The following is a 21,842-nucleotide window of genomic DNA, read 5'->3' as shown; positions in this document are numbered from 1 at the left end:
TTCTTGAACAGAGGAAGAGCATTACCTACTTGCCAGTCTTCCGGGACCCCTTCACTGGCTAAGGAAGATACACAAATCTTGATCAAAGCCCCAGCAGTCTCCTCCATAACCTGGGGTAGATATCATCGGGCCCTGTGGACCTAGCCACCTTAATGCTCTTCAAGAGATCCAACACCACTACTTTCTCAATTTCAAAATGCCCAGCATATTAGCATGCTCCACACAAATCTCACTATCCTCCATATTCTTCTCCTGTGTGAATACCATCCCAAAGTACTCATTTAGGATCTTAGCTGCGTCCTCTGCCTCCAAGGACCCGTTCCCTTCTTTATTCTGAAGTAGAGCTACCTTCTTCCTAGTTATCATCTTGTTTTTAATGCATCTATAGAATGCCTTGGGATACTCTTAAACCCTTCCTGCCAAGATTTTTCTCATGGCCCCTTCTTGCTCTCCTAATTCCCTACCTAAGTACTTTCCTGCTTTTTTTCCTTATATTCACAGTGGCACGGTGGCACAGTGGTTAGCATTGCTGCCTCACAGCGCCAGGGACCTGGGTTCAATTCCCGCCTCAGGCGACTGACTGTGTGGAGTTTGCACGTTCTCCCCGTGTCTGCGTGGGTTTCCTCCGGGTGCTCCGGTTTCCTCCCACAGTCCAAAGATGTGCGGGTCAGGTGAATTGGCTATGCTAAATTGCCCGTAGTGTTAGGTAAGGGGTATATGTAGGGGTATGGGTGGGTTGCGCTTCGGCGGGTCGGTGTGGACTTGTTGGGCCGAAGGGCCTGTTTCCACACTGTAAGTAATCTAAAAAAATCTAATTCCTCATGGGCTGTGTCCAATTTTAGCTGCCGAAACCTTTACATAAGATGCTTGTTTTGCTTTTTGACTAAATTCACAACCTCCTTTGTTAGCCAAGGGTCCCTTATCTTGCCATCCTTGTCCATCCTCCTTACTGGAACATGCTGGTCTTGGATTGTCATCAGCAGGTCTTCAAACAGTTCCCACATGTCAACTGTGGTCTTGCCTGATAACAATTAACACTCCCTAGTTCCTGCCTAATACTGAGGTAATTTGTCCTCCCCTAATTTAGTACCTTCTCACAAGCTCCTGACTTATCCTTGTTCATAGCTATCTTAAAATTTTAGAGTTGTAATCATTGTTTCCAAAATGCTCTCCCACTGAAAGGTCAATTACCTGACCAGGCTATTAGCCAGTACAATGTCCAGTATGGCCGCTCCGCTTGTTGGACTATACACATACTGTTTCAAGAAATTCTCTTGAATACACTGAACAAATTCTGTTCCGTCTAAACCTCTTGCTGTAAGGGAGTTCCAGTCTGTATTGGGGAAGTTAAATCACCTATTCTGACAATCCTGTTTTTATTGCATCTTTCCATAATCTGCCTACATATTTGTTCCTTAATGCCTTGTTGGCTATTGGGGGGCCTACAGTATAATCCTGTCAGAGTGATTGCACCCATGAAATGGTTTTATTTTGAGGATGAGGGAAGTGGACAGCATAACCACTTTACTAAACATAACTTGCTAACATGCATGTATCATGTTTAGAATTGTGGTCACTGTTGCAAATGCACACAGCAATAATGGGGGAACTGTTCAACTATTTAAGTCTTTACTCAAATCAATGTAGTAATTATATTCTGTATTTCAGAAAACAATATTGATGAAGTGTCCAGTATATGTGGTTGTACAAAATTTGCAAATCAGTCTACTTACTATTTAAGATGCTTGATACGTAAACTATAAGGTGGTGTTTTGTTATTTATCGAGTATTACAGGTCAGAAACCCGTGCTACAATATTATAACCTTACTCCCATCTCTCAGTCCCCATGAACAAGGTTTTTCTGCTGCGGTGCAGGATTGAAGAATTATCACAGGATTGAAGAATTATCACAGGAGAATTTAACATTTGGCTGAAAATTAAATAGAGATAATAAGTTTATAACTCCATGACTAGTAATCATCTTACTCTTTTTGATATTGCATATAATGTTGACCAGGTCAGTTGCAGAGTCCACAGCACCTTTTCGAATACTACACTGGGCTCTTTCGTATTTGTCTGGTACAATGAAGCAAGCTGATCGTCAATGTTTAACATTCCATGAGGAGAATGAACCCTTCTGTAAATCTGCAGTCCTGTTTGTAAAGGCTGAAATGTCACCTGTGCTTTTGTCCTCAAGTCCTGAGTTTGCGTTTGAGTTTGAGCCCACAGTTTTCAAAGATCCAAACTGACACTTTACCCTCTCATCTTAAAATTATGCCTTGTAGTTTAAACTCACCAACACTAGGGAACTGACCTTTGCTATTCACTTTATTTATATCCCTCAATATTTCATAAATCTCTTTAAAGGTTCTCTCAACCTTCAACACTCCATTGAAGAAAGTCCCAGCCTTATCGGCCTTCCCTTATAATTCAAACCATCCAGTCCTGGTAATGTCCTTGTCAATCTATTTTGCACCCTTTCCAATTTAATAAAACCCTTCCTGACAACTCCCGAACTGCACACAGTACTCCAAACGTGGCCTCACCAATGTCCTGTACAACCGCAAAATGACATCCCAGCTCCTATACTTGGTGGTCTGAGCAATGAAGGCAAGTGTGCCAAATCTTTTTATCACCCTGTCTATCTGTGATGCAGCTTTCAAACAACTACGTACCGAACCCCTAGGTATCTCTGTTTGACAGCACTCCCCAGGGCCTTATTATTAAGTGTACAAGTCCTGCCCTCGTTCGTCTTATTAAAATGCAAAACACACCTCATTTATCTAAATTAAACTCCATCTGACACTGTGTGGCTTATTGACCCAGTTAATCAAGATCCCTTTGTAATCTTAGGTATCCTTCTTCACTGTCTACCACCACCAATTTTACCGTCCTCTGTAAAATTACTAATCATGTTTGCTATATTCTCATCCAAATCTTTTATGTAAATGACCAATTCCTGCAGATCACTGCTACTCACGGGGCTCCAAAAAGCCAACCTCCATCACTAGCCTCAGTCTCCTATCATTAAGCCAATTTTTTTACTCAGTTGGCAAGGTCTACCTGAATTTCATGTGATCCAACTTTACTAACACACTACTGTGTGGAACATTGTTAAAAGTCTTGCTGCAGTTATAGGCAGCATTTACTGCTCTGCCCTTATGTGTCCCTTAGCAACATCCTCAAAAAAACTCAATCAAGTTTGGGAGATACTATTTCCCATGACCTAGGCCATGCTTTCTATCCTTAAACAGTCCTTGCCTTTCCAAATGAATGTAAATCCTGTCATCAACAACAAAACCACAACTGACGTCAGACTCAGCAGTCTGTAGTCCCCAGGCTTCTCTTCGCAACCTTTCTTAAATAAAGGCACAATATTAGCCACTCTCTAGTCTTCTGGCACCTCCCCTTTGCTTGTAAATGATACAGATATCTCCGCTCGAGGCCCCGCAATTCCTTCCCTAATTTCCCACAATGTCCTAGGATACACTTGATCGAGTAAGAGTCATACAGCACGGAAACAGATCCTGAGGTCCATGCCAACCAAATCACCCAAACTAAACTAGTCCCACTTGTCTGTGTTTGGCCCATTTACCTTTAAACCTTCTGGAGATTTATCAACCTTAATACTCTTTAAGACTTCCAGCATCTGCAGCATCTGGACTATTTTTATACAACTACTTATTTGTGTTCCCTAGCTTCCATGTCTTTCAGCACATGGACTTAAAATATTATTTTCTTATCTCTGCCATTTCCTGCCATTCCACATGTAGAATCTCTGGATTATTATCCTTAATGTAATCTTCCAAGGCTATCTCATATTCCTTTTTCTCGCCCTTCTGATTTCCTTCTTAAGCGTGTCCCTACTCTCCTTTATACTCTGATGCTTTCTTGATCCTAGTTGTTTATACCTAATATATGTCTTCTTATTTTGTTCGACTAGAGCCTCAATTTCTCCAGTCATGCATTTTCCCTACTATCAGTCTGCCTTTCACTCCAACAGGAACATACTGACTCATAATTCTGGTTATCTCACTTTTGAAAGCCACCCACTTGCCAGTTGTCCCTTTACCTGCAACCAGTCTACCCCAATCAACTTTTGAGAGTTCCTGTCTCATAACTGTCAAAATTGGCCTTACTCCAATTTAAAGCTTTAACTTCTAAACTAATAGAATTACGATCAATGGTCCCAAAGTGCTCCCCCACTAACACTTCAGTCATTTGCCCTATACATGGTGTTAAATGCCTGACTGCAACAAGAACATTCCTCTAGTGATTGTAATAAGTTCAACTAGGTGGACTTCAGAATGGGTTCCCTGATTGGACTAGATTAACAGCCACAACCAGGGAGCCCTGGCTGATAGACATGAACAGGAGTGTCAGACATCCAGTTCACTTTGAGAGCTGGCTCAGAGAGAGCCTTCATCTGTGTGAAGGACTCTCCATATGTAAATAAAGATGACTTGGTGACAAGATACCAGCCCCTCTGAAGTTAGTTCAATTCCTATTGCTTTTAAATTTTTGATATTTTGTTCCAGAAACGTCAGTTTGTATCAATCCACGATCACCTGGTGATTTCTGAAAATCAACTGAAAACACTGCTGCTCCACGCTTCCTAGCTTTTTGCCATAGATCTATTTTCCTTGGGTCTAAAATTGATGACTTCTGACTTCACATTGGATACATTTGTAGCAAATTAGAGTTTAATGAATAAATCTATCGATGTACTTTTGCTACTTGCTGCTCCCATCGACTATTTATGGTGCCATCTGCCTTTAGTGTCATCAACAAAGTGCAAATTGTCTGTCCAGGAATGCACAGTGCTAAAGGCAAAATGTCATCTGCCTGTATGAATTTACTTAGTGTTTAAAAGCACTGTATTTTAAGATACACTTTGTATAATAGTAACATAGTGCTGACTTAGATAAATATGAATTGGTGCATTTTGGTAGTAGAAAATTAGGGGCTTGTATTTTCATTGAGGATGTGGGTGACACAGGCTGGGCCAATGTTTATTGCACATCCTTAATTGCCCTGGAAGGTTGTGGTGAGCTGCCCTTTTGAATTGGTGAAGTCCATTTGGTAGAGTGTACCCATAAAACCATTAAGAAGTTTGGCTTAGCAACACTGAAGGAGCAGTAATATATTTTCAAGTCCAAGATGGTGTGAGACTTCGAGAGGGAAGTGCAGATAGTGTTCCCATGTAACTGCTTCCTTTGTTCTTCCTTTGAGATGATGATAGTCATGAGTCTGGAAGCTGTCAGAGGAGCCTTGGTGAATTTCTGCAGTGCATCTTGTAGATAATACACATTGCTGCTACTGAGCATCAGTAGTGGACGGGCTGACTGTTTGTGGATGTGATGTCAATCAACTTTGTTTGTGGAGTCAAGCATCTTGAATGTTGTTGGAGCTGCAACTCTTCCAGGCAAGTGGGGAGTATTCCATCACACTCCTGATTTGTGCCTTGTAGATGATGAACAGGCTTTGGGAAGGCAGGAAGTGAGTTACTTGCTGCAGGATTCCCAAACTCTGACCCATTCTTGTAGTCACAGTACTTCTAAAACTAGTCTAGTTCTGTTCTGGTCAATGGTTACCAGTGAATAGGTTTCACTGATGGCGATGTCACTGAATCTCATGGGGTGATATTAGATTCTGTCTTGTTGGCGATGTTTATTGCCAGCGCTTGTGTGGTGCGAATGTTATTTGTCACTTGCCAGCCCGTGCCTGCATAATGTCTGTTCTTGCTGCATTTGGGCATGTCCCAATTCAGTATATGAGGAGTCATGACTGATGCTGAAGATTGCACAGTCATGAGAAACATCCTCACTTCTGGCAAACAGCTGGAGGAAAGGTCCCACCACCACTACCGAACGCACAGCACATGCACACTTGATGTGTCACTTCATATTTCAGAAGAAATCACTGATTCATAGTTTGGCCATGGCAAACCATTTCAACATGAGGGTTTAAAAAAAAGCCTGTTCAAATCAAATGTATATCTGGGGCATAATTGTTTTTACTGTGGCTGCTTAAATATGAAGGAAGAACGTAAAATTCTTAAGAAATTCAGTGGGTCAGGCAGCATCAGTGGATAGAACAAGTTGATGTTTCAAGACAATGAATTCCCCGTTTTCCACTCACCTGAATATGTAATGTGCTCATTTCCTCATCAAGACTTCATTTTTAAGGTAATAGTATTCTGGGATACACTCATTCTTCTGTGTATGCTTTTTGATAAAACTTTATTATTCATCTTCATGTTGTAATTCTGCTAATTTGTGAACTAATATTGTCTACTTTGTCTTTGACCTGTTGTTTTTCCTCAAACATTCACTCAAAAATAGTTTCTGATAATTGAACTTCAACTTCCTTATCTTTACTCTTTGATTTCTCCTCCTGTTTCAACCTGTAGCTTTGTGGCCTAATTACCACAGTCAGAAAACTTCAAAGGATATACTTCCTGAAACACGTCAGTGAGCTCACTTGGTGCATGAGATGCACTGCCTGCTCCCTTGGCCTAATCCTATTAAACTGCTAATCAGCCACCATGCTGCTTTACTCTCCATGTTAGCTGATATTATTAACATTTCTCATGATTGTCCCCCTTTGTTTTAAATCTTCCATCATCATTCCTCTCTTTTTTTATCAGATGGGGTATCATGTTACATCTGTAAGGCCACACTTGGAGAACTGTGTACAATTCTGGTTGTTCTGCTACAGAAAGGATGTTATAGAACCATTGAATTTCACAGTACAAAAAGGTTGTCCCATTCTTCTCCATCTCCGCAGCCCTTTAAATTCACTTCTACTTATATATCCAGCTCTCTCTTGAAACCACTGATGGAATCTGCCTCCACTACATTCCAAATTCTAACAACTCTCCAACTAAAGTTTCTTCTTATCCTGGAAAGAGTGCAAAAACGATTTACAAGGATATTATTGAAACTGGAAGGTTTTAAGTTATAAGGAGAAGCTGGGAATTTTTTCCCTGGAGCGTAGAAGACTGAGGGCTGACATTTTAGATGTTTATAAAATTTCCAGAGGCTAGATTATGTGAATAGCCAAGGTCTTTTTCCCAATGTACAGAGATCCAGAACCGGGGGCATAGGTTGAAGGTAAGAGAGGAAAGATTTAAAAGACACCCAAGGGGCAACCTTTTCAGACAGGGTACTGCATGTATGGAATAATCTGCCAGAGGAAGTAGTACCTGAAGGTCCAATTATAACATTTAAAAGACATTCGGGAGGGTATGTGAATAGGAAAGGTTTAGAGGGAAATGGGCTAAACACAGGCAAATGGGACTAGTTCAGTTTAGGAAACCTGGTTGGCATGGATGAGTTGGGCCAAAGGGTGTATTTCCGTGCTTTATGACTGTGATCTTTCACCGTAACGGATGACTCAGTTTGTTTTACTTACTTTTTGATGATCAGGGATTTGTGTCAGGCACCTGCCCTCCATGTTTGCAGATTGAATGTGAATGTTTTGTATTTTATACAGGAGAGAAGAAAGTTAAAACTCAGAAAAGTGATGCTGCTGTTTGTGGGAAGCATAGTGAGAATTACGATCATAACAGGACTCCTGTTTCTCCAGGGCCATCTGTAAGTCCGATGTGTTTACATGTCTTTTGATTTGATCCATAGACTAATGGTTTTACTGCCTTTCCCTTTAACTTGATGTCAGACTCCATTTTACTGTCAAAGAAATGGGTAAGAGGAATGTTTGTGTAAAAACTATATGTGAAGTTTAAAATTCTTGTGCTCTGCTCTTTTTTAGTTAATATCGGCTGCAAAGGGAAACGATGAGGAATCTACACTAGTGCCAATAGCTGGTAAGATATTTTCCGATAGGAGCAAATTGCTGCAGATACTGAAGTCTGTACAGAAAGCAAAAAATGTTAGTGGTCACAGTGAGTCAGGCAGCATCCATAGGGAGGGAGAATAAGCTATCATTTTGAGTATACATCAGTCTTCTTCAGAGCACCAGTTCTGAATAATTCCTTTTGGACGTGAAATGTTAAGATACTTTCCTCCATCCGACAGTGACTTGTATTGGGCGATGATGATGGTGACACACCAGTATTGATGATTGGAAACAAACTATTATCGAAGATAGCGTGTATGAATGGTCTAAAATGGAAAAGAAGTGATTTAAGTTCCATGTTTTGTGAGTTACGTTACTTCTAAGCCCCCTCCACCCATCCCAAAAAGCAACCGTGAGCTCTGAAAAAGATGCAAATATTGATACTGCCAGAAATCTGCGTTTGGTAAAATGCTTGCAGAAGTTATTTTTAAAATTCTTTTCCTCCTACATGATAGGTGTTAGATGAGCCAATTCTGCTTGTATGGATGTAATCTGGATAGAAGTTAAATCACCTTTTAGAAGGAGGTTGAGCAATGAGTTGATAGACCAGTTCAGAACACAACTGGCTAGTTTCTCAAATAACTCCACCAAGTCACCCTTCATTTATATGTAGAGAGTCCTTGATACTGATTCAGCTCCCACTGAGCCAGCTTGGAGTGTACAGGATGTCTGACACACCAGTTTTCATCTGTCAACCAGGGCTCCCTGACTGGGGCTATTAACCTGGTTCAATCAGGAAACCCCTGAGGTCCACCTAGCTGACCTTATTACAATCACTAGATCCCTCTCCCTCTGAGTCCAAGGAAAAAGGCTGGTTCTTTTTTTAAGCTCCTCCTGGGGCATTTCGGCACCAGGTCAAGTTCATCCAGTACCAGAAGTGGTGTGCCTGCCAGCGGTGTGTGGCTCAATGCATCCGCATTTGCTACTTGGCCTCCCAGACAGTATATGCACTTAGTATTAAAGCCCGTTGCTTAACTCGGCTTGAAGTAATGGGCGGTAGTGCCTTTTCTGCTTTAAGTAGATCAAGCAGTGGTTTGTGGTCTGTTATTATTACAAATTGATGTCTGTAAGTTTATCAGTGGAACTTCCTGATTCCAAATATGACTGTCAAGCCTGCCTTCTCTGTCGGGGCGTATATATGTTCTGCATTAACCAAAGACCTGGGTGCAGTATGCTTTTGGGTGTTCCTCACTATTGAGACACCTATGAGTTAATACTACCCCATCGCTATATGGGGAGACATTGCATTTCAATACGAGATCTTGCTTGAGCTCATTGTGTGCCAATACCTGAGGGGGATGATAGCTGTTTCTTCACTTCCCTGAAAGTTGTGGCTTGGCTATGCAATCATATTTGAGGCTGACCCTTTTTTATGAATTGATGTAAAGATGCCAAGATGAAGGCCAGGTTATGTATGAACTTTACATAATAATTCACCAGCCCAAGGAAAAATTTAAAAGACATGGGTGCCTACACTTTACCTTCAACGGGTGTAACCTGGTCTGACTCTATAGACCAAGTATGAATGTACAGTTTTCCCTTCCAAGGCATATGCTCACCTGGGAGAAACATCAAGGACTATGTCCAAGTTCTCTAAGTGCTCCTTGTTGGTCTTCCCTGTTAATAGCACATCATCTAGGTAGATGGGTAATCAGGGTAGACCTTGTAAAATGTTCTGCATCATGCACTGAAAAATGCATGGGCTAATGATACCCCAAATGGCAGTCTTGTATATTGGTGCAAGCCCTTATGGGTATTAATTATGGCATACTTCCTGGAATCCTCTTCTGACCGTAATCGCAAGTGCGCGTGGCTTATGTCCAGGAGGGGCAGCATCTGCTACCAGCTTCATATATAAATCCTCTATACGAGGGATTGAAAGTTTATCCAGCTGCGAAAAGCTGTTTACCATTTGTTTAAAATGCCCACAAAGGTGAACCAACTCATTGGGTTTCACAAATCAGTAGAACTGATGCTGTCTGTGACATTAGCAAATGACATTAGCTGGACCTTGTCCGATTGTGAAATTGTATCCTGGTCAAGATGAAAGGTGGCCTTGGCTCCAATGATAGTCCCAAAATCTTCCTGAAAAATGTACAGGTATTAGCACTTTGCTCAGGCAGCCATTTTCTAATCGAAAACTGTTGAGCCATTCTAGGTGAACCTTTCTCCCTTGAGCTTGCCCAAACCTTTTGCTACAATCAGTGATAACTGAACCAGCTACTTCTCTTAAGAAACCAGAACCAAAGTTGTAGCCTTAATCCATAAAAGCTCCCCAGTATAGATTCTCAGTGTAGCTGAGATCTTGTACAAATTTAAGGGTTGGAGTCCAGAGTGAGTTTTGATAAAGGCTGGTTCTGCTATCACTGAAAAGGCCACACTGGTATCAACCTCCATGAGAACTGGGTGACTATTTAACCAGATATTTATTTTTGGTTCTGATTTGGATGTTGCTTAGCAATTCAGCTGTTCCAAACCAGATATCGGTGGACTTTCCAGGGTGTGCAATCTCTGATTTACCAGCCAATACAGTTCCCTTACTCAGTTCAGGCCTGGTGGGACTCTTTTTTTTTTAGATTAGATTACTTACAGTGTGGAAACAGGCCCTTCGGCCCAACAAGTCCACACCGATCCGCCGAAGCGCAACCCACCCATACCCCTACATTTACCCCTTACCTAACACTACGGGCAATTTAGCATGGCCAATTCACCTGACCCGCACATCTTTGGACTGGGAGGAGTTTTTTCCTGTCTCGAGTCTGCACACTGGTGACTATAATGGCATGCCAACTGGGGTCCTAAAGGAAATTTTAACCATTGGGTTGAGGCTTGACTTTGTTTTGAGGTTTTACTTTGGGCCAGCAGAGAGTCCCTGTGATCAGTATATGCCCTGAGTGATGCTATGCAATTGCCTTCACTCAAGTAGTGCTCTCCATGCTTAGTTGATTGGCATGGGTGTCCACTTCCATCGGAATATCCCACAACTGATATGCTCCATTTGCTGCATTTTCCAATGATAAAGCCAGTTGCAGTGCCAGCTTGAAATCCAGTTGGGCTTCAGCTACTAAGCGCTTTTGCTTGGTTACATCAGTAATCCCACACACCAACTGGTCTCTTAGCATCTCATTAAGGATTAAACCAAAGTCACATGCCTCTGCCAATCATCTTAACCTAGTCAAAAATTCTAATATAGATTCCTCTGGCTCTTGAATTGCTGAGCAAAGCACTTGGTGTCTCAGAATTAGAAAAGGGTTTGGGTGGTAATATTCCTTAACTAAATACATTAACGCTTGAAAGGTTTTAGTATCTGGGGCCTCAGGGAAAGTTAAGCTCCATATAACCAAAAAGGCTGTGGCTCCTGAAGCATTCAGGAGAATTACTCAATGATTTTCATTTCCCCATTTAAAACAAACACATTCTTTTCACATACTGAGCCCAGACTTAAATGGCAGGATCGACTGAGTCAAGCTTCCCAAACAGTAGCATGATGCCAGAAATGCTAATCCCAACTCAAAAATAACTGTTGCAATCAAATTTCTTCAGGAGTGTGCTTTTCTCTTTTCACCACTGAAATAACTGCACAGAAGCCAGTATCTATCACCAAATTACCCTTTATTTATACATGGTGAGTCCTTGACACTGAATCAGCGCTATTAGAGCCAGCTGTCAAAGTGAACTGAACCTCTGACGCTCCTGTTTTTATATCTGTCAGCCAGGGCTCCCTGATTGGACCAGATTGACCACCCCAATCAGGGAACTCGCACTCTGAGGTTCACTCGGCTAACCTCGTTACACTCACTGCAGTTTCCTTCTTTGAAATGAAAACTGCCATAATAGGAAATCGATCATGATCCTTTGGTTGCAGCAAGCGCTTGGCTCTGAGAACCGCAAGAATTTTCTGCTTTGTGCTTTCATATTGTGGCAGATGTGGAGAGCAGATCTTCTGTTTTTCTGGTTCTTACCAGGTTGCGAAGATTGAACTTTCTTTATTTAGACTGTTTGAACTGTCACTTAGTGGATATTTTCATTCAGCCTGTTCAGTTATGTTATTGCACACCTCTGGAGCATGTGTGACTTGAACCCAAGTCTTTTTACTCGGAGGCAGGGCACAGTGTGCCATAAGAACCCTAACTACCACTTATCACTGGGAACTCAATAATTAGTCTAAGGACCTGCAATCTGTCGACCAGTTAGCACAATTAATAATACCCTGTAAATTGTTGAGCAGAGAGGAGGTCATTACAGTTATGCATGCATTACTTAAATCCTCTTCTTAAAATGAATTTGTTAAAGAAATGTTTTATAGGAAAGGGGTTTAGTGCAGGAATTCCAGAACATGGATCTTAGACAGCCAAAGGCATGGTATTCATTGGCAGGATAATAGCAATTGGAGATATACTGGAAATCAGAATCTTAGTCATCAAGTGATACTAAACGATGAGGGACAAAGTGACAGAGGGATTTGATTGTGGGGAGAGGTGATGCCAGACTGAGGGCTGTTATACACTGGTGTCTTGTATTTTTATAGTATTGTTGATGCAGCAAATTGTCTAAAGCAAATTCTGAGCATTATGTAGTGTGGAATGTCAGCACACCGTTTGTATTCCTCCATGGCTTGATGCCTGTTTTTGGCTTTGGGACAATATAGCTAAAATGGAAGGAAGGCTTGTATTTAAACAGCACCTTCCACATTTCTATAAGACCATCCCAAATGGCTTAACAACCTAATGTATGTAGAACAAGCTCCCTTTTTGATTAAAGAATAAATACTGTCCGTGTCACAGCAATAGGGCTCTGCTTCTCTTGAAAAGAACCATGCCATGGATTCTGTCCAGCTGAGAGAGAATTGTTGCCTGGGTTTAACATCCCAATCTCTGATTGTCCAGTACTGAACCAATGCTGCACTAAATGTCCATCTGAATTTTTGTGGTCATATCTCTGTACTGAGATTTCAACCCTCAATTTTCTTCTGATTCAGAGGGAAGATTGTTGCCAACTGAGCCACAACTGACACTATATAACAGCAAGGACATTTGTGTGTAATATATGGTTAGTTTACGAAGTATTTTTACATTGTTGTCCACAAAATGGGAGCCTTGAACTGTTTTCCATGTCCTGCTCTTCTATCGCCTCTGTGCTCCCTTGACTTGCCATGATGTACAGTCCACCAACTCAATTATTAAATTTTTTCATTCTCCAACCGTGAACAGGTTTAACACCCCAGATTATTTAGATAAAGTGGAAAAGAGCAGTTTGAGATGCTAGCATCAATGTATTTAAGAGATAGAACATGAGGAAAGGAGGACTGGAAGCGTGTGCTGATGAGGATGGATTAAGAAGTTTGGGAGGAGATTAGTAAGGAGTACAACCACTATCTGCTTGGTCTTACCAAATCTGCAGTAGTTCAGTTAACACAAAAATGTGCTGGAATATGGTATCCTTGATCTATGGCATGTTTCTTTTTTATATTTTTGCACCCACACAACTTAAAGCAGGTCTTTGTTCGAATGGGAAGGTAGCACTTTTATTACAACCAGTGTGTTGGTTGAAGGAGGAACATTTATCATAACGCCAGAATGACCAGGAAGGATGTTGTGAAACTTGAAAAGGTTCAGTAAAGATTTACAAGGATGTTGCCAGAGTTGGAGGATTTGAGCTAAAGGGAGAGGTTGATTAGGCTAGGGTTGTTTTCCCTGGAGTGTCGGAGGCGGAGGGACAACCTTATAGAGGTTTATAAAATCATGAGGGACATTGATAGGGTAAATAGACAAGGTCTTTTCCTTACGGTGGGGGAATCCAGAACTGAGGGCATAGGTTTAGGGGGAGGGGGAAAGATATAAAAAAGACCTAAGGGGCAACTTTTTCACGCAGAGTGTGGTGCATGTGTAGAATGGGCTCCCAGAGGAAATGGCGGAAGCGAGTACAATTGCAACATTTAAAAGGCATTTGGATGGATATATAAACAGGAAGGTTTGGAGGAATATAAGCCAGGTGCTGGCAGGTGGGACTAGATTGGGTTGAGATATCTGGTCGGCATGGATGGGTTGGACCGAAGGGTCTGTTTCCGTGCTGTACGCCTATGACTAGTATCATGTCCCATCTAAAAGCCAATCCTGCAATGTGCTTGAAGTGTTAAGAAGTGAATGTCCTCACTTGCAGAGGTGAATTTTACCAAACAGGCATTCTACAAAATGGTGTGTTGCCGAGTGAAACGGGAAGAACAATGCATTTAATCTAAACCTCTCTTTCAGTTCCTGATGCATAATCTTTTTGAAATACTGTTCAAAATCTGAAATTTTAGAAACTTATTAATTTTGATCTCTTTTAAACTATAATTGTTGCAGGAACTCCTTTTCGTCTTCTCCTCGAGAAAATTGCAGTTTCCCCCCATGGTGAGGAATATGGAGAATGGGACACTCGTTCCCAGACAGAGGCGCATGGCACAAAGGAACTACCACCAAGAAGTCTTGTCATACACCAGCAAGAAGATGCACATTTGGCTTTCTTAGGTAAACAGAATGTCAATAAAAACAAAATATTGTAAATTCTAGAGATCTCAAATAAAAACAAAGTGCTAGAGCACCTCAGCAGGTCTGGCAGCATCCGAGAGAAAGTTAATGTTTTGAATGAGAGGAGAGAGATTTACAAAAAGATGAGGGACAAATCTTTTTAACGCAGAAGGTTATTTGTGTGTGGAATGAGCTTTCAGAGGAAGTGGTGGATGCAGGTACAATTACAACATTTAGAAGACATTTGGACAAGTACGTGAATAGGAAAGGTTTGAAGGGATAGAGGCCAGGAGCAGGCAGGTGAGAATAGTTCAGTTTTGGATTATGTTTGGCATGGACTGATCGGTTGGACCGAATGGTTTGTTTCTGTGCTGTATGATTCTATAATTCTACGATATAGCCAAGAATGCGATAAAAATAATGGTGAGCTAATTTGGGTTGTTGCATGTTAAAAGAGATTGTGCAACATTGTCCAATCCTGACATGCATTATGAGTGATTTGGTAGGGAGATAGGGTGAAGTGAAAAATCTGTGTTTGTTGCTGCACAAAGAAAGCTTGTACATATCAGCAGTATAATAAATGAAGTCAATAGTTTGACATTTTTGCAAAATTCTATTTTGAAATGCTTGTCTTTTTAATTTAAAAAGATGTTTTGGTTTTGTAAATGTAGATTTTTTTTAAATTGTGAGAAATCTGATCCTCTGGGTCATAATACTCAAAATCAGTCAGTCAGTCAGTCACTCCTGTGTGAATCAGTACATTCTGTAAACTGCAATAATGTGATAACATTTTGAGCTTGCCAATGACCTTGACTGTGTGACTGAACTCTGAATGAATTTTCTTTTTATCATAAAGTCACTCAGCATGGAAGCAGACACTGCAGTCCAACCAGTCCGTGGCAAACATAATCCCAATCTAAACGAGCCCCATCTTCCTGCTCCTGGCCCATATCCCTCCAAACGTTTTCTATTCGTGGACTAAGCATTGTTGGCATTTATTGCCCCATCTCTAATTATCCTTGATGCATTGAAGAATTGATAACTTTTTAAAATGTGGAATAATATTTCTCTTTTGCTTTTACATAGAGGGTTATTCACAAATGACATCAACACAGCCAAGAGAAGAAATGCAAATGCAGAAACTTCCAGAAAGATTGGAAAAAATTTCTGATACAGCATCAACAGCCATTGATGTAGCAGCAAGAAACCTTAAGATTGTGCCGGATGAAAAACAGTATGCAAATGCAATGGGCCTGAATTTCAAATCTGCAAAAGATCTGCCATCAAATGGGGATGTTAAAAAGTCATCAGAGGGTGCTTTGTATTGGTCAAAGTCAGTAGATAAGGACAGTTCTGCAGAGTCGTTTGAAAAGAATCCAATAGATGCAAAATCAGCAGTAAAAGGGAAACTGCAGGTTATCAGATCAGCAAAAGGGCAGGACATTCTTCAAAAACTGGCTAAGAAGGTTCAAGAGGCTGGAATTAAACCATGGACGTGGAAATCAAAACGTGAAGATTCAGAAAATGTCTCACAAAACTTGTTTGACAGTGAAGGCAAGTTGATGCAATGTTTCCAAAAAGCTTCCACCTCCGTTAACGAGAGTTCTATTGCCCAGTATGTGTGTACAGAGACATCTGATCTCCTTGTGAAAGACATAAGCTTGCATAATCTTTTGCCAGGCCAAACATTAAAGCATCCTGCATCATTGAACAGAGGAGGTGCTGATCAATTGGAGGCTGAACTAGACTTAGATTCAGTTTCCTCAGATGGTTCTACAACAGCAACATGTGCTGTCAGGGAGCCAAAAATATTTATATCTTCCGTGGACATTCATTCTGCCAATGAAGCAAATGCAAATGGGGGCTATTTGTTACTAGATTCCACACAGTAGAATTTGAAATTAGAAGTCCCTGACTGTAGTATGAAACTGTCTACACTCTCTTCCATTACTGTGCTCATGATCTTTCCATGCCTTAATAGAAAGACTTGTCTGAGCAATAGAAGGCCAGAACATTTGGGCAGGTTTTGGAATAACTGAGCCCTAACCAAGACAAGTTTTGAAACTTAATTGCACAGACTGTACCCTATGATAATGTTGGATTTGATTAATTCAAAAGTTTACACACAGCCCTGCTAAGCTGTTCAAGGAAGTCATGCAATGTTGCCTCCTTGGCCTAACAAGGGCCAAGTTTTCTCATTCTCTCTTCTCATTCTTCCCTCATCCAGCAGAAAATGAGAATGGAAAGGATTAGCTATATGAGCAAATAAAATTGCAAGTTGTAGAGTTGTTGACTTTGCATTAACACTATTGAGGAAGGAGGGGTTGGAAATTGATCCAGACTGGAATTGCAGTGATCAATATGAAGAGCACATCCCTGAAAATTAGAAAATCTGTCAGAGTGTTTGTATTTATGAAGACATCAACAGTAATAAATTCACTCCTCCGTCCGATCCCACAGAGGTCAGTACTTGAGGCAATCTACTTACTTTACAAAATGTTCTTTTTGATGTCAGTGAGAAAACCCAGATTTTGCTTTGTTAGAAAACAAGGCGTTAGTGCTGTTTTAAGGGAACAAGTTCACTTCATGTGCTAAGATCTGAATTTCTGAAGACTGGGGCCCCACTGTGGTAGACGCTGAATTGCTTGCTCTGTACAACCTGGAGTGACAGTGGATAAATCCGTAATGTTTAAATGTGCATAATCTTTTATAAAATTGGACTTTATACTTCACAGTATAGGTTGGAACTTCAGTCCAAATTTAACCATGGTCTTACATGGAATGAATACATTTTGCAGAAAAACACACGCGCATTTCTTTCCCATGTATAACGGTTAGTTTTCAAATTTTCAACAATTAGCAACTATCTTTCATTTGTGCTTTCACCTCCAGGTTTTCAGTTTATGTTTAAAAAGTTTTGAAATCTTACAATAATGTTAAAACAGATGACAGGGAGACAGAGTCTTAAAGTTTGGCTCTCTTCTAAAACAACTGCTTGTGGATTCTGATGGAACAAAACTAGTTAGGGACTTCAAATATATAATTCTGCAAGAACCATGCAATGCACAGTTATGTGACAATACAGTATTGTGGGAATCTTGTACTGTGCTTCGAATAGCTGTTCTTGGGGCAATATATAACCGTTCAATGTACTTGCACTTGATTGTGAAATTAGTCATTTTCTTGTGATGTTGAGTGCTTGGATATGAAACTAATTTCCTCTTGGAACTGGTGACTCATCCTGGCAAAGTCTGGAGTAGTGAAGATCAGTTGCAGCAGTGGATGATGTTAATGAATATTCTGAAATAGCCAGTAATACTCTTATAGCAACTTCGTTGTTGTGAGTTGTAGGTATAAAGATCCAGTTCTCTCCATTGTATTGTTTTGGTGCATAGCCCACGTATCTTATGTATGTGGAGAATTATGTTAATATTCTTACATAACAGAGTTCAGTGCAGAGACTTCAATCTTGTATCCAGCATCTGTACAAACCTGTTCTAATTATTTGAACTGTGGCTTTGATATCCTTCGTGTGCCCATTTCTGGTAGTCTCTCACCTGTCATTCATATAGACTAGTCATCTTTCTATTTCTGTTTATTTGTTGGATTTCTGTTTTCACTTTGTGGGTCTGCAATTTTGAGGGCTGCTGTTAACACTTACCTCAGAAATGGGCAAATCCCATGTTAGGACACCAAGATTGCCTATAAATACTCATATATGCAAATTGTTGAGAACTGAGTGTCTACAGGATTCCTTGTTTTGTACTTTTACAGTCTAGTAAGATGCCCTGGGCAGCTGTGGGTATAATGCTTTATTAAAGCAAATTACTGTAGATGTCTGAAAGAAAAACAAAATATTGGAGAAACTCAGCAGGTCAGCAGCATCTGTGGAGTGAGAAATCGAGTTAATAGTTCAAGGTCAATATGACTTTTCTCCTGGAGAGTCATAGTGGACTTGAAATGTTAAAGTTGTTTCTCCTGTCTTCTCTCTCCTATTTTGTCTCCATCTCTCCATGTCTCTTCCCACCACCCACCTCACACATACTGCCAGACCGGCTGAATTTCTCCAGCACTCTGTTTTGATAGTTTATTTCTGTACTTTGCCATTAGCTCTGCTCCTTTGTATTTATTACAGCAGATTTTAGGTGCTGGGTAGCATAATTGGTCCAAATGATAAATTAGGACATCCCATTTCAAAAATACAATTTGTTTTTGTTTGAAATTTCCATTTTGAGTCTTCTCACTGTGCCATGTATTTCACTATATTTCAAGGATTAACTTTCACTAGATACTAGTTTGTTGCATGGGGTGCACGTTTGGCCGCATAATGGATTTGACGAGTCGGTGATTTGTTCTACCACCTCATAATTTAGGCTTCACTGCCATGAGGAACCTTCCTCGGATGCTTTTTCTCTCCTCCTTTTGTCTAGCTTTGGCTTTTTAAAAAAAAATGTTCTGTGAAAATGGCCTTTTGTTTGTTAGTTTAGTATTCATTTGTCTTTTTCGTGTTTTGTCTCAAATCCTTTTGAAATTACAGACCCGACTTAACAATGGTAGATTTATTACAATGGAGAAATTTGGAATGTGACAAATTTGCGGAATATGTAAGATTTCAAAAAAGAACTCCGAGGTCCTTGTACTGTTTCTAAGATATGTTATCTCATAGGAGTATTGCTGCACAATAAAAAACAAGACTGGCAGTATTCACTTATTTGAATGGGATCACTACAATAAAGTTGTCAAATAGATTTGCACAACCAACCACAACACTACTTTAAGTGCTAGTCTTCATGTTCCCTCTGGTTGTCTGTTACACTAAGGTTTATAATCTGGTGAGCAGTTGAGCATTTAGAAATTGCTTCAATATCAGGACTGGTAACGGTTTATTTTAGCAAAGGAAATAAGTCAGAAACGTCTTATTCTTTTACTAGCGAAATAATGTTGACTTTTCTTCCTATCATCCAACAAAAATTCTTTTCCAAGAGATTTGAGCCATAGGCACTTAATGTAATAGAAGCCAGCTTTGATATTTGTTTTTTTTCATGTGTTTCATGAACTGTGTTGTGGGAAGAATGGCAATTCAGAGCTGGTTTGGAGAGGTGCTACAGGGTAGCAGATGGTTTCTGCAATAAATCATTTTGTTCTTACCCAATGTGAAAATAAACAATTAACTGGTTACTGTTGCCATCCTTGCCAGAATACATCGCTTGAAGCAGAGTGGGCTCTCCTGATCAAGTTGGGCTGTGGGGAGATGGAGATGCATTTGTTGTAAATAAAATGTAGACTTCTCACCCCTCTCCCACCACCTCAAGTTGTAAAACTTAATTAAAAAATAAACTTTGGAATAGTACATCAGGATCTATAAAGGGAAACAACAAGTTAATCTCTCAGTTCTATTTCTAATTGGTTAATTAACAGGACTAAAATTAATGAGATTCAGGCCTCCATTCTGAAAATAATCTGCATCCAATATAATTGTCATTTTTCCCTTAAAGGAACGGTGAAGCTTGAAATAATCGTTTCTGATCACTCCAGTTCCATCACTACAAGTTAAAATTTCCTTCCTATTTTTAACGTGTTGCTTAGGAAAAATATTCTGACATCTGCATCTCCAGAGACTGCTCGAGTGGCCCAGCCCGCCAGCATTGTTCTGTACCTTACTTTCCCCATTGAACTGGATCTGCTGTGGGAAAGCAGGTTGATCGGGAGAAGGAGCAGTTACATTGACACTGGGTGTTGCCTTTATGCCATGCTTGAATTTGAGCTGCTGCTGGTGAAATATAAAATTGTTACTTAATATTTTGGTACTGTTCAGTAGGAAATGCTCCCACAAGGACTGATCCAAGTTGACCTTGTTTCTTTGATAGGATGTCACTGCAATGTAGAATACTATTTTTACCCTTGTTTTGGAATGCAGATTAGATAACAGTCTGTCCAGCAGAGTGTGTCAGTCCCCACAAATTCTACAAATCAATGTTATAAAGCTTTCAGAAGTTCTCCCTGTGCTCCCTTTGGGCCTTGGGTATTGCCAAGTTTACAGCCCTTTACTTTTGCTTTTGAACATTCAGGCAGTCTAGGTTTTTCTTTATCCCACTTGCATGTTTGGAACTGTATCAGAAAATGCAGAGATTCAAACCTGGCAGCTTAGGAAAACAGGGCTACCAAGTTCACACAGCAAAGATAAGTATAGTGTTATATGTACTGTAGAAGTCTAGTCCACTTTCAGTAGATAGTTAAAAGAATAATTTTGGTTCTTTATTTTTGAAGCCTGTCCTCACAGTCAGACTTCACATTGTTTACTCTATGCTGGATGAAAGAATAAATACATCCATGATGAAAGGACTCCATCGCCTGCACCTTTGATTAGCCTGTAGGGAAATGTGGGTTGGGATACAATTGCAAATTGCACTCTCTCCTGTCTAATGGTTGGCAGGGTGTTGCAGTTCCAAGTAGCTGTTTAAAGCTGAGTGGATTCAGATTTGTCATCAAAGGGAAGTAAAGAAATTATTGCATCAGCGTTGTTCTGTTGCTAATATTCATCCCAGTCACGGGGTCATAAATCTAATGTCCAATGCAAGACTTTGAGCCCAACATTTAGTCTAACCCTCCAATGCATTTTGCAGTGAGAAATTGCATGCTGTTCTGGATGATGTTCTTTCTTCAACCAGAAATTGTTCAACAGGCTATTAATCTTATTATTTGTGGGATCTTGTTTGTCCAAAATGGCTGTTTTTGTTTGCCGTCATAACAATCACTGCATTTCAAAATTGAAATTGTGAAACACCTGAAACATTGAAGGTATGTATCAGGGTGCAGTAAAAATTCAAGGTTTTTTTTGTAATTGTAACATATAAGGTATTTATCAGTGTAACTAATTAATGTGTTGCAAGAATTCTGTGAAAAGATGTGGATATAAGCTAGGCTGTGTGAAGGCTCCAGAGCATGACTGAATCATTTAATGAGGAAAAGCGGAAGTTGCTTCTTTATAGTTACTACTTAAAAGCTGTAGAAGACACAACTTCCATTATTTTTAAAACTCATGGTGTGTTAAAGTGCTCGATCGCATAATGGAAGTTTTTCTTTCACATTGTTGTAGTTCTTTGTGACTATGGAATGAATATCTTGCTTTTTTTAAATAGCAAATATTGATTTGCTAATGAATTTATTTGAACCTGTTTGTAAAGTAAAACCAGTGTTATTTGTATTTTTAATATTTTTCAATGAAAGGTGCATCACCTAACTGGTGAGAATTATTTTTAGTATGAATACTCTGTAAATACAGCAAACTGTTGCAATTAAAAAGCATATTTGCTGCAAAGTGTTTTTTGAGCTGGTGATTGATTTTATACACATCCAAGTGACAGTTGTCACAATCAAGATTAGAAACTCCCCTTCACCTCAAGCTTCCAAACAATTTCCCTCTCGTTCCTGACTCTCCAGTTCCCACCTCACAGTTACAGCTTCTTTCTTAC

The 21,842-nt window shown here is 40.1% G+C and overlaps 1 protein-coding gene across 6 annotated transcripts in view; it reads left to right on the top strand.

Annotated features, from left to right (window-relative positions):
- The window catches only part of LOC132836765 (uncharacterized), a 179,964-nt gene that overhangs the window by 118,669 nt on the left and 39,453 nt on the right, over nucleotides 1-21,842 (top strand). For 5 of the 6 annotated variants that reach the window (XM_060856214.1, XM_060856216.1, XM_060856215.1 and 2 more), the window contains 4 exons: nucleotides 7,499-7,599; nucleotides 7,775-7,829; nucleotides 14,206-14,370; nucleotides 15,457-21,596. In XM_060856214.1, the coding sequence (XP_060712197.1) occupies nucleotides 7,499-7,599; nucleotides 7,775-7,829; nucleotides 14,206-14,370; nucleotides 15,457-16,262 (1,127 nt within the window). In that variant the 3' untranslated portion in view covers nucleotides 16,263-21,596. Of the gene's footprint in view, nucleotides 1-7,498; nucleotides 7,600-7,774; nucleotides 7,830-14,205; nucleotides 14,371-15,456; nucleotides 21,597-21,842 lie in introns of those variants that run through there. The other variant, XR_009647396.1, reaches the window with a different exon arrangement.

The sequence above is a fragment of the Hemiscyllium ocellatum genome, chromosome 47 (genome assembly GCF_020745735.1).
Source record: "Hemiscyllium ocellatum isolate sHemOce1 chromosome 47, sHemOce1.pat.X.cur, whole genome shotgun sequence".
NCBI lineage: Eukaryota > Metazoa > Chordata > Chondrichthyes > Orectolobiformes > Hemiscylliidae > Hemiscyllium > Hemiscyllium ocellatum.
This window is presented reverse-complemented; position numbering and strand designations above follow the sequence as displayed.